The sequence below is a fragment of the Engraulis encrasicolus genome, chromosome 7 (assembly GCF_034702125.1).
Source record: "Engraulis encrasicolus isolate BLACKSEA-1 chromosome 7, IST_EnEncr_1.0, whole genome shotgun sequence".
NCBI lineage: Eukaryota > Metazoa > Chordata > Actinopteri > Clupeiformes > Engraulidae > Engraulis > Engraulis encrasicolus.
The window spans coordinates 35,515,907-35,528,970 of record NC_085863.1 but is presented as its reverse complement, the minus strand read 5'-3'; the positions used below and the strand labels follow the sequence as shown (position 1 = coordinate 35,528,970).

The 13,064-nt window shown below is 41.8% G+C and overlaps 1 protein-coding gene across 1 annotated transcript; it reads left to right on the top strand.

Moving 5' to 3' along the window:
- Positions 1 to 1,896: 1,896 nt before the first annotated feature.
- On the top strand, positions 1,897 to 11,157 carry trim47 (tripartite motif containing 47). Its single transcript, XM_063203342.1, has 8 exons — positions 1,897 to 2,225; positions 2,585 to 2,802; positions 3,028 to 3,073; positions 4,251 to 4,346; positions 5,986 to 6,210; positions 6,894 to 6,916; positions 7,017 to 7,135; positions 8,433 to 11,157. The coding sequence occupies exons 1-8, from the start codon at positions 2,037 to 2,039 to the stop codon at positions 8,960 to 8,962; spliced, it is 1,446 nt and encodes a 481-aa protein (XP_063059412.1). The 5' UTR covers positions 1,897 to 2,036; the 3' UTR covers positions 8,963 to 11,157.
- The last annotated feature ends 1,907 nt before the right edge of the window (positions 11,158 to 13,064 follow it).

Below are 13,064 nucleotides of genomic sequence, written 5' to 3'. Positions count from 1 at the left end.
AAACAATTCAGCCATCTTGGATTCAGCCATCTTGAAAGTGTTGTAGCTCCGCGTTTTGGGGATATACTAAATGACATACATGGTATTTTAAGTTGGCTAAGGAACACTGCATATGATATAATTTTGAAGATCAACATGGGTCTGAGTGGGATTCGAACTCCCAACCTACATATCTCTAAACACCAGCTGCCAACTGATCGTCCGGGGAAATATTATTGCTCAACAAAAAAGTTCCAATCATTTCACTTTTAAATGTTATACTGTATGCTCTTCCAAACAATTAAACTGACTTGGTACAATTATTACAAAAAGAAAACAACAGTGTAAAAGCACCAAATCTCAGTAATAGGATGGACAGAACAAGAGGGCATGGTGATTTAAATTTTCAATGATCAGCTACTCTTTGAACTTTTAATCTTTCAACTATTTGCTGTAAAATTATTAGTATTATTCATATTTTGAGTTATGTGTAAGATATGGGCTGTAAATGATCCTGTCTTGCAATGTCTGAGAAAAAAAAAAAAGAAAGAAAAAAAAGAGAAAAACTCACATGTTGCTATGACGTCACCGTCAACCAGTTCTCCACCTCGCCGGTTCGAATCCCGGCAGAGTCTGCTCAAAAATACCGAAAATTTTCAAAAGCGGCTTCTCTGGATAATAATGCTTGAAAATGACTGATATGGTGCCAAATGCTTCCCGTTTTCCTCCCTTTTTCTCTTTTCTTCTCTCCCTCCTCTTCTTCCCTTCTTTTTCTTTCTTCCCCCTTCTCCCCCCTTCTTCCCCATCTTACCTGGACGAGTGTTCCCCTGCTTAAACGCAGCACCTTCACCGTTGAGCCAGGCAGCTGGCAAGACAATATCATATTGCATTGAAGAGCTGAACAATAGACTTCTAGAACTGTAGCTGCAGGTGCTCGCTAAGAATAGAATGTTGAGAGAAAGTGACAGTTGAGATGGAACCCTATATTGGCTGCACCTGTTCTGATTGAATGTATGGCAGTTAGTATGGTGCTCTAAGGCAGAGGACAGAATCAAAAACTGTTTCTAGGTCTTTAGCTTGCTGTTGTTAAAAAAACTAAAAAGAATTGGCACATGTCCTGTTCCTGTTTGATTAAAGTCATAAATGTGATCTTTCTAACAGTCTTTGAATTAAGTTTATAGGTTAAACGGTTCAGTCACAAATGGACCTCTAAGTTGTGGAAGATGCGCTGACCTCTTCAGAAAGGCACTTCAAGAGTCAATGGGAAAAGCCATTGGGTCAGCCCTGCCGTTTTTACACACCTCAGTCATTTAAAAAGTAATGGGAGTTGGGACATGATACTTTCACAGTTTGGAGACATCTCATAGAGCTCGCTAACAACGCATCAACTTAACTTCTAGGTGAAAGTGTTGATGTTTAATGAGCAAAAAAAAGCTTCCTGCACTCTGATCCCTAGAGGGCTGGAATGCCTGGCACGAAGGTTCTACCATTGTTTTCAATGGGGACCCAAACTTGCACAAAATCGCCAAAAACGGAAAAATGACAAGAGACACGGACACGCTTCGAATGATCTCCAAGCTGAGCTGGTCATTTTAGTGTTTGAACAGTGTCTCTATCTCGAAAGGCCTGGGAGGAGATCCATTTCTATTTTTACTGCCCTGCACAAGAAAGCAACAAAACAAGCAAGCATAAACGTATTTAGAGATTACTAGAATCGGGCCTTGCTCTGCAAGCCCGCTTAATTAATGAAGATTTGGCAGACAGGCTTGTCCACTTGAGCCATGAAACTTCCCACACTAAAATGAGAGGCGTTTCCATTAATTTGTTCCAGAGAGTATCATTAATCTAATGTATTGTAATCTGTAAATTATACTTTTCATACTGAGTCAGTTGATGAATGCCAGGGCACTTTACTTTAGGCCAAAGCAGAATTTCTGTAGGCCATGTGAGGAGTTCTGCTGTCTACGCAATATCCGGGATCGACATTCTATTGTAGCTAGCTAGCCAAGTGGCTCAACATTTTATCCGTCGTGCACTGACCAGTAGTATTATTGAAAATGGCTACAGCGGCAGAGAAAAACAGAGGGGAGATACAGAAAGAATTGGTTTGCGCGATTTGCCTGGAATATTTTAACGACCCAGTGATCTTAAAATGCGGTCACAATTTCTGTCGCGACTGCATCCTCATGCACTGGGAAGAAAACGGAGGCGATGATATTGGTTACCAGTGCCCGGAGTGTCGGATGGTAGGCTGTGCGGCAAAGCTAACTTATCTAGTTTGGTGTGCTTTTGTAACCATTAGCTATATATTGTTTTCTGTCCAAGATGCTGATCAAAGTCGACATGCGAAATTGTACTTATGGTAAACACATCCATATGAAGTCTTGTATCAAACATCGTTGTGGAGGGCTGTAGTGTTTGCAATGAGGAAGTTGTTGATGCCTTGGGCTGGCTAGCTAGTGATGGTCGACAACTGAGTAAACACTGCAGAAAACGCTGCAGTTGTAAACAAAGTAGTTACTCGAGGGCAATCCGCCGACATGTTAACCTGTTAAAATGATGTATACTCCTGACGTTCCATTTGTTTGTTCATTTTCTTTTGTAGGTATTTGGTAAGATGAGCTTCACCAAGAACTATCTGGTGAAGAATTTGGTCGACAAGCTGAGTGAATTCGACTGCTTGAAAACAGTCAAGCCAGCGGCACCTTCAAAGGCCATCAAATCGGATGGGAAATGTGAGCGACACCGCGAAGAACTGAAGTTGTATTGCCACAGCGATAACAAACCCATATGCGTTGTGTGTCGGGAGTCGAGGGCACACAGGTACACACTACATCCTTCTTTTATTTTTCCTCAGTTACAAACACCGTTTACTTGTGTGCTTTGCGAAACAATCCATGCATACATGTTGTGCACAGGGCAAGTAGGCCTTCGTTGTTTAGGTGGAACCAGAGATTGTATACATTCTATGGGTGGAACCCATGTGACGTGTCTTCTATAATTACTCTGACTGCAGTCATCACTGGTCGTTTTTATGCTATGTTTCAGACACCATGATGTGGCGCCATTACCAGAGGTCATTGAAGATATGAAGGTAAAAATTCAGATGTGTGTTTTTTGTATTATTATTATTCTGCAGCATCCAAGCTTTACATAGCACTACTTATCTTTTCAGTGAAACTTTCTAATAAGTGGTTATGGAAATACTCAAATGAGTTGCATGAAACTGTGAACCGTTCGGAGTGACACTGTCCCCTAAATCCTTAACAAAGTACAAAAGTGTTCTAACCGAAGCATCTGAAATGTGTGAATTGCATGTCATAATGCAGGTACTGCTTACAGTATAGTCTTTTTTCTCTCAAGATGATAATGGTGAGGGTGTTCTCTGAATCAGGGCTTGTCCCTCTGGAGTTCAATTAATAGCCTTGGCATTCAGTCCCTCCTCTGCTGTCGTCGTTTAAGCATGGCCATGCCTCCTCCCTCATATTAAGCGCCATGCCATATAAGCTGTTGTGTGGTTTTTGAAATCAGAAATCTCATTGCATGCTTTCTTTAAATCCTTGAAAGCTTTTTTGGTAAGTTTTGCAGTGTGGTGTGCGTCATAAATGATTTCACATGTGGTTTCATCTGTGCTAAGTTTAACATTTCCAATTTCCCACTTCATTGACTTCATTCAGCTGTGAAAAGCGGTTTTCTTTCCTTGTTAAACTTCTTAATTCTTGAGTTGATGCTGGGTAAGGTTCAGAGCTAGTGTGAAATGTCCTGTTGTTTAGATACATCTTGTGATGCATGATCTTGGACACATCATCAGTGATAGTACCTGGGCTCTCAGGGGGTTTCGGGTCTTTCAACTTCATACCCCCTACTCATCTAGGCGACCCAACCGGGAGTGATCAGTTCCCGGCCTGTGTCCAAGAAGCGCTCATCCACGCCTTGTCCCTCTGAATCCACAGCCTTCGTGAGGCTTTCTCAGCAGCTTCTGAAGCTGAGCAGATGACTCTCCCCTTCCTTGCCCCTGTGATGCCTAGGAGACCGTAGGCTCTTCCCCCGACTTCGATGGGCAGGCATCTTGCACTCCACCCCCTGCTACGGCAGTCCTCCACCAGCTCTCCGTATTTCTCCCTCTTCCTCCCACTGGCTTCCTCCATCCTCTCCTCCCAAGGCACCGTTAGCTCCAACATGATGACCTGCTTGGAGCATTGGAGCATCTAAACTTGGAGCTTGGAGCATCTAAACATTGAAGCATGATGATGTGTCTTTTGTGTGTGCAGAGTGAACTTCGTTTGAGGCTGATCAAGTTGAACTGGCAGAAGTCGATGTGTTCTAGAGTGAAGGCCATAGACGAGCAAACCAAGACTGATGTCAAGGTATGTAGTCTACATCATACGAGATACAGATACTAAATGTTTACGCCTCACATTCATTTGAGCTTGTCATTTGTGTTTGGAGGTTGGGGTGTGCAGACAAAAGTGGTAGACGGTACAGCAACGTTTTGATCCATCAGTGGGATCCTCCTCATGTTTTTGGAGCTCATGCCCAGTGTGCCTTCATCAGATTGTTATTTGTGGGCAGATGTTGATTATTGCTGATTTATGCCTAATAAGAGTCAACTTTTTCAAAAACTAGCTGTGATGGTATTTGCGTTTATCTTGATAGGCTTTGTCTGGGAATTAAGGTAAACAAACCCAAGTCGTTTGCAAACACTCAAAAAAGCAAAGCTGTTTTCAACAGAGAGGGTAGTTAAAGGTGCTAGAGCATTTCATGAAACTTGCGGAAAGTGTCATATGACCATCTAGAATCAGTATGCCAAATTGTATAACTTTCTTTCCTTTCATACTATAGATTGCCATAGAAAAGCAAAATGATTTACAACTGACAAATGGATGGGCAGCCAGAATCGATTTATAGTCAATTCCATGCGACTGAAAATGAATCTTTGTGAAAAAATGAAAATGGAAAGCTTGTTAATGTTTTGGTGTCAACATTGAACATTACAAACATTACAAAGAGTTCTAATACACTACACTTCAGCAAAGGTGTTTGTGATATTTGTCAAATTTTACTTCAAATTGTAGTTAACCAGACCAGTTGTGGCAAAGATTTTGCTTCATCAGCTCTGAATAACAAAATGTCTCCTCTCTATTAACTTGTCCTTACACAGAAATCACTTCATTAAAGAAATTAATGGTAGGTATGTAGCCCCCTTAATGATCACACCTGTCGCAGTGAGTGGTGGCATGCAGGGTGGCTCAGAAAACTCAAAAGCGCCTTATACTCGGTTACGCCTTTTGAGAACTAAGAATTGTGGAAAGATTTTTAAGGCTCAAAAATGTACTCACCAGTACTGTTCCTATTATGTAATGTGAACCATAACCCCTCAACGCAGACCCTCTGTTATAACCTTATTGTCACCAAAATGATGATGAGCGAGTCTTTTTTTTTGTAGTTATCTTTTTCGACTTCATTCGACAGGCCAGTGTGAGGGGTGTACAGGAAGCGAATAGGGTGAGAGACAGGGAGGGGTCGGCAAAGGATCCGGTTTATCGAACCTGGTTTAGCGGCATGTTAGACGAGCGCCCTACCGGATGGCCACGGCAGGGCAAGACTCCTTGCATTGTCATAGCAGTGTTGTTATGATGTAGTTGAGTGTTTTCAGCAAATGGTGAAGAGGCCCATCGATGGGCCCTTCCGCAGCGAGATGCTACAGTAAAGAATTGCATGTGGTTATGTTACGATCCATTGAAGATGTTTTGAAAGAGACCAAGACCCTTCATTAGCACCCCCCCCCCTTTTTTTTTAAAATTTGATTTTATTTAGGTTTCCTTTAACTTGTGAATTTTTATTGATGCGTTGGGTTTTATTGTTTGTTTGGGGAATACATTGCATTTAGGTATATTGTCTGGCCATTGAAATACTGGATTTGTGTTTGTACTGTCAAAAAAGTTTCAATAACAAAAAATGTCAATCGTAAAAAAAAAAAGAGTATTACATGTGATTGTGTTGTAGATGAAGAAGCAGGCGTTGAAGGAGAAGATTGAGGACGACGTGGGGGCGCTGGTGCAGTTTCTCCTGGATGAGAAGGACGACCTGCTGGAGAGCCTGGACGCAGAAGAGGTGGCAACGGTGGCCGTCATCGATGAGAACCTCAAGCTGGTGGGCAATGAGGAAGCCAGCGTGGACAAGGCCATCGCAGACATCCAGACCCAGCTCAGCGACACCGCCAGCTTTGAGGTCACATTCAAAGATTCAGATTCAAAAAACGTTACTGTCTTAACATGTTGCCATGATGATAGAAAATGGTGTGTGTGTGTGTGTGTGTGTGTGCGTGTGCGTGTGCGTGTGCGTGTGTGTGTGTGTGTGTGTGTGTGTGTGTGTGTGTGTGTGTGTGTGTGTGTGTGTGTGTGTGTGTGTGTGTGTGTGTGTGTGTGTGTCGTTGACCAGTCAGATGACCACGGCTTGATTTTTTTTTTTTTTTTTGCTCACTGACCACTGTGTCTATTGGTTATCCCCCAAGTCACTTGGTCATTCTGCCTTTGTACAAGCCGCAGTTGTTATCAGTTAGAATTACAGAGTATGGCCTACTCTGATATGACAATCCCTAGAATAAGCTACCTGCCAAAGTGGTTAGTGACTATCAACTTCACTAGCCACAGCCATGTTTAAATAGAATCTGACAGGTTGCCTGTTGCCAATGTATTCACATTTACATGTACAGTATAATTTACACTAAAAGATATACAGAACCCCTCAAAAAGATATTTTGATGGTGTAAGTCAAATTGAATGTAACCATCCCCCAAAGGAGAAGTGAAGCTGCTGCAAGATTTTTAAAAACACACAGCCAACACGCCAAAGAATCAGAGGCAACATGCCTGTGTCAAGGTTCAAAATGTTTTTTTTTTCTGTGTCTTACAGAACATCAAGAAGGTGTATTCAAGGTAACTTGTTTTAACTCTGCACGTTCTTAACACACCCATAATTGCATACGGCTTTTTGCAGCCCTATGTCATCTCGAGCCCTCTTCATGTTCCCCAACAGTCCATTCCAGTGTAGCAACAGCAACGTGCAGTCCAGCAACTGCCCGGCAGACTGGTACGAGTTCACAGGACCTTTCCAGCTCATCATGTGGAAGAAGATGATGCACGTTTTACACACCAGTAAGTGTTTCTTCAAGTCCCATTCTTCACCTTTTTTTCTACATTGATTCATTGATATCTTGACTCCAAAAGAGGAAAAGGCGGAGATAAACGTTTTTAGGAAGGAAGACATCAATGCGTCAACGGAATGCTCTGGTGGTGTTATTACGCCTTCTATTACAGTGTCCAAAATAGCACGGGACGACAGATTGATCACAGGCACGCGCAAACACTAGAGAGGTGCTCATCAACTTGTCTCAGATGAGAGAACAACATGGTCGAGTAGAAAAACACAGTGGGCTATTCTCTTAATGTTATGTACGGTAGTTAGCATTAACAATTTGGCGTCTCCCCATAGTGCCTCAGAATCTCTCTCTGGTCCTGAGCACAAGGCTCCCTTCATATCATCATTGGTGTAGCGTTAGCATGGGGAAGAACACTGTACTCATGGCCACAACTTATTGACTCTTGAATGCTAGAGTCCTAGACCATTTTTTAAAAAAGTCTGCTGTACCTATTGTGTCGCGTCTTCCCTGTTCCCCTTCCTACTTCTCACCCCTTTCTCTCCTATAACACTCTCGATTCACAAGTAATGGTGCCTTATTAACATTATGTTAAAGGATTCCTTTTTTGATTTTCATATATTTGCAGTATTTTCAAACATTATTCATGAATGCATATCATTTTCGTCTATGCGTTTGCATTGCCTAGTTTAACAGTATAACCAAATTAAGCGTAGCAATGTAAGTCTATGGGAGCAAACAAAACAAAGAACAAAATCCTTAAATGTACTTAAAAACGACTTTAAAATGAATGTAAAATTCACCAGAGTGCAAAACGACTATTTAATCCCGTCCTGTGATCACTTGTGGCTGGTGCTAATGCTCCCATTTATTTGGAGTGATTATGCTAAGCTATGTTTTTAATTCTGAGTACTGAGAACACTGAAAAAAATGATATGTACATTCATGAATAATGCTTGGAAATACTGCAAATATGTGAAAATCCAAAAAAATGTACTGTTCCTTTTAACGCTGATAAGTTGGTGCCTCAGAAGCTGACTCTGGACCTGAACATGGCGCACCCTTGATATGAGCATATGGAGTGTATCAATGTGTAGTATTAGTGTGCAACATTACCAACTTGTCATCTTCCCCTCAGTGCCTCACAATCTAATACTGGACCTAGACACGGTGCACCATTGATATTAGTAATGGTCTTGTAATGTTCTGTAATATGTTGTATGTTTTTAGTAATGTTATGTTTATATTGTGTTAACATGAGAAACTCTGTGTGTCTCTGTGTCCTCCCCCACCAGTGCCTCAGAACCTGACTCTGGACCTGGACACGGCGCACCCGTGCCTGGCCATCAGTGACTTCGACACCAAGGTGGAGGAGAACCGCACGCGCTCGCAGGAGGCGGACGTGCCGCAGCGCTTCACCCGCTTCTTCGGCGTGCTGGCCACGGCACAGTACAGCTCGGGCCAGCACTACTGGGAGGTGGACGTGCGCGACAAGGGCGTCTGGTACCTGGGCGTCACCTCCGAGTACAGCAACCGCAAGGGCTTCGTCAGCCTGTCGCCCTCGGCCGGATACTGGAGCCTGTGCCTGCAGGACCGGCTGTACGCCAACGAGGAGGACGCCCGGCTGCCCGTGGCCGACTACTGGAACTCGCCGCGCGTGGGCGTCTTCCTGGACTACGACCGCGGGCGCGTCTCCTTCTACGACGCCGTCACCATGAAGCACATCTACACCTTCAGCGCCTACTTCGACGAGCCCGTCTCGCCCTTCTTCAGCCCCGGCAAGAACGACCCGGGCAGCCGGCTGCAGATATGCCACTACTACTGAGCTCGACTTGGTTGAGGTGTTGTTGAGGGTTAGACGTCATAAAATGGAGTCATGTTTTTCAAAATGTGTCGCGGGATGGACGGCGGTGGAGTGGACAGCCTGTGTCTGTGTGTGTACTTGGGCGTAAGCGCCACGGCTCACTCTGTGACAAAAGGTTTCTTTCAAACAAATTAAGAACCTGCCGAATAGAGCTGTAAAGACCCATCAGGTGTCAAAAGTAAACATCCCTGGATGTCATCAGAATTCGTATGCCATTACGCTTTTATCTCAGTGAAGGGGCATGGATTTTGTAAATGTCCCGTGTCTGAATGCTTAGGATCCATTAAAAGGGCGAAGATGCTGAGGTTTCACTAAAGCATTACATTTGTGGATGTAAAGCATGACATTTCTGGAATACCCAGGTTACAGTGTTGTGTGTGTGTGGCCAGATATTGACAGTTTTGGGATCCCAAGCACTCCCATAACCGCGGCCTACTTAAATGTGCTGACAGGTTGAGCCAGCAAGGTTAGGTCAAGGTTACGAATGATGGGAACATGTCTGTGTTGATGTTCTTATGGGTAACATTTTCATGAAGTTTTGTTCTTATTATATTCCTCTTACCTAGTGAAGTGTTGCTGTAAATAATGTCGACGTCAATTTCCACACATTGGATCATCCCGTTTTATTTTTTATTCTTTTGTTGTTTTTAAATGTTATTTGAGTTTTATTTAGAAGTAATACCTGTTAAGGACTGTATGACTTACTTCATGAGTAACATTTTCACTCTTTCTTCCTTAGAAAGGTTTTTTTTTATTCAGTATGAGCCCTATGGCCCTAGTCATTGTCTTTGAGGCACAAAATGCTATTGGTGGACAAAATCATGAGTGACGAGCTGAATAATGGCCTGGTCGGTAAGACTAATTGAATGGAAGCTATATTTGCACCCTTCAGTTTCTCTATCGGCTTCCTTATTTGATCAAACTCAAAGGCGCATCTGTTTTTGTTTCTTTTCCTACCCACAGTACTCTGGCCTTGAGTTACAGGGTGCCTAATGGATTGGCACCAAGCCTCTTCTTTTATTTAATTTACTCTGAGAGAACGGCAGACACTGGAATTGCCATTTTGAGGTGCTTAGGTGTGCACAATGATACTATTTTAATAAGCGACGTCAGAGCTTTGTTTTGCATTTGTGTGAAAGTGTATGCACAGAGGGCAAGTATATACTTTTACTGTAAATCTACAGATTCCCGGTGGCGTACAATTCCCGGATTCTTATCTTGTTTTATTTAATTTAGTATTTTTTATTTGGGTTTCATTCCCTAGTCCACTTGATGCTACAGTAGCTATTTTAATAGCAACCATTTAGCAAAATGTATTATGTGGTCAATGTATTTTCTACAGCTGGAAAGGGCCAAGTTTCCTTGCGACATCTGCCAGCACATGCTGTACAGCCAATACCTTTTGGAAGGTTTTTTAAATCATTTAAAATGAAGTACAGCACATTTCATTGATGGAAATACAAGCAGCAATAAACACACAATAAGCAACCCAATGGGTCTCGGTTAAAGACGGTATTTGCCCCCTCCAGAGTACAATCAAGCATAAGACTGATAAAGTCAATAATGGCCATCTTTCTTCCAAACATGCTTGTATTCACAGACATATTCACATAATTTGTGTTGAATGTCCATGTTTGATCATGAATGAATGAACAAAATTTGAAGTTCCCAGTAAGCATCACAGACAATCCTAGATATGGAACAGTTATAATAAAAACATCTGACTTTGTTACACCTGTACTTTTACATTTCTGTGTGTTTTGGGAACACGGATGCAGTATTTCACTTGAATTGTGACATTGATTTGTCAATGATTTCCTTGTTATCTTAATACTGTGTGAAGATGGAGGGTTTGGCAGATATTTTCTTTCTTTTTTTTGATTGTGCTTCTTTTTGTGTTGTCTGTTCTGTGGGTGTTTTTGTTCAGGTGTCATCATATTTCTGTGATTGTTTATGGTGTGCCAATGAAATGCCATGAGGACTTTTAAGTGTGACTTAATTGCATTCTGACACAAGGCTGTTGAAAGAGGCAGGGCAACATTTGATCTGTAAGCTTTTTAAAGTCAGTGTTAAAACTTAATGCTTTTTGTGTTAACACATTATGTAATCAAAGATAATTGCAATTTTATGATTTAATAAAATAAAAATGAATTGAACTGATGTGGTGAATTGAAATGGGCAGGGATGAAAATGGGGTTAGTTTACAGTGAGCATTACAAATGCATGTTGAAATTGGCTGGTGTTATCCTTTAAGAAGTCATATCATCTATGTGTGACTTCTTGCCATTCAAATGTTTTGAGAACATACCGGTACTTTGTAAATCTGTATGAAAATGCATTTAGCAACGCAATTCAATGAAATGCCAAAAATGAAAATGTCAATTTCCAAAATTGTTCCAAAATGCATGTAATTTTGGAAAGAAGCTCTTCATTTGGACTTGACTAAAATATAACAAATGAAGACTGAAATCAAAAAAGTCGGTTAGGAGTGCTTCCTGGACTCAGAAAAAGTTTGGTTGAGGTGCTCTTTGGATAGGGAAAAACTGAAGATGCCAAAACTGAAGAAAATCCAAGGCACTCTTTAGAAAAAGTGAAATAAGTAAATAAATTAAAAAGCCTTTATTGCAATGGCTTGGTCATACTAGACATTTAAGACCCCAACGCGTTTTGGCAGTCATGCCTGAAATCAGTTGAAGTTTGCTACAAGTTACCAGAACAAATAAGAGCATTCAGATAAACACGTCCAATGACAAAAGTGAAGTACAGCCATCAAGGGCCGTAAGATATTTCTGTAGTAGCCTATCCACTCAAAGATTCACTGGTAGCGCAGGCAGTTGGGTGCCATCACCACGACCATGTTGTACACATCCATCTAAGTCACCGACACATTGGCCGGCTAAGCAAACACCTGTGGCAGGATAGGTAGGAAGGTAGAGATTATTTGCTATAGTCTGGTGAAGTAAAATCATGTCAATGTACAATATTTATGTAGTCCGTTTAAAAACAAAACATGTTATCTCAGGGGTGGGGAGCCTGTGTGTTTAGGGCCGTTAATGGCCGTCTTATCAGGCCTCTGATATATGAAATATGACATGTTTTGCACATTTTAAAAATTACATTTGCAATATAATTAGTTATATTTTAATAGTTATATTATAATAAGTTATATTTTCAGGGGACCTAGTGAAGGTGGGGTCTGTTGTAAAGGTGGCCACCTTCAATATAGGCCTTGAGTGCAGGGGGAAAATTCTGGTTTGTGTTCATAGTACGACCCTTGGAGGACTTTATCAAATTTGAACTGGCCCTCGAATAAAAACGGTTCCCCACCACTGCGTTATCTCAAACCAGGACCGGCCCTTGGCATAGGCAGTATAGGCAAATGCTAAGGGCGCCACTCAAGTAGGGGGGCGCAGCACTAGAGAATCAGGGATTTTAAAAATCTAACTAATCTAATCTAATCTATTCTTAAAAATATAATACATAATGAACACAATGAAAGTAAATCAACATTAAAATAAATAAACAATGCCTCATTTGCCACCCCCTGCACTGCACAAGTTCAATTGCAACAAACTGCAAAATTTTAGCGCGTAAGGGGCGCTGAATTGAATACTCGCCTAGGGCAGGAAATCGACAAGGGCCGGCCCTGTCTCAAACGACATGGCAGGCAAAAGGAAATTACCACATACTGTAACTATGACAATTTAGAAATGACAATGCTTCAGATGAGAATGAAACATGACATTGTGACATGAAATGGACAGATGGACACGGGTCTGTCCAGAGGAGGGAAAAAAGTTAAACACAACAGCATAATATTATTGACACAAAGAGATTGTCAGTCTGCTACCCACCAAAATTGGTTACCGTAGAGCAGTGATTCTTAACCTTACATGTGTCCCCAATCCAAACTTCTACACGTAAATGCCCACTAAAAGATTTTAGTGATTAATTACAATTAATTACAACAGTCATGGGTAAACGGTTAGGGCGTCAGACTTGTATCCCAAAGGTTGCCGGTTCGACTCCTGACCCGCCAGGTTGATGGGGGGAGTAATTATCC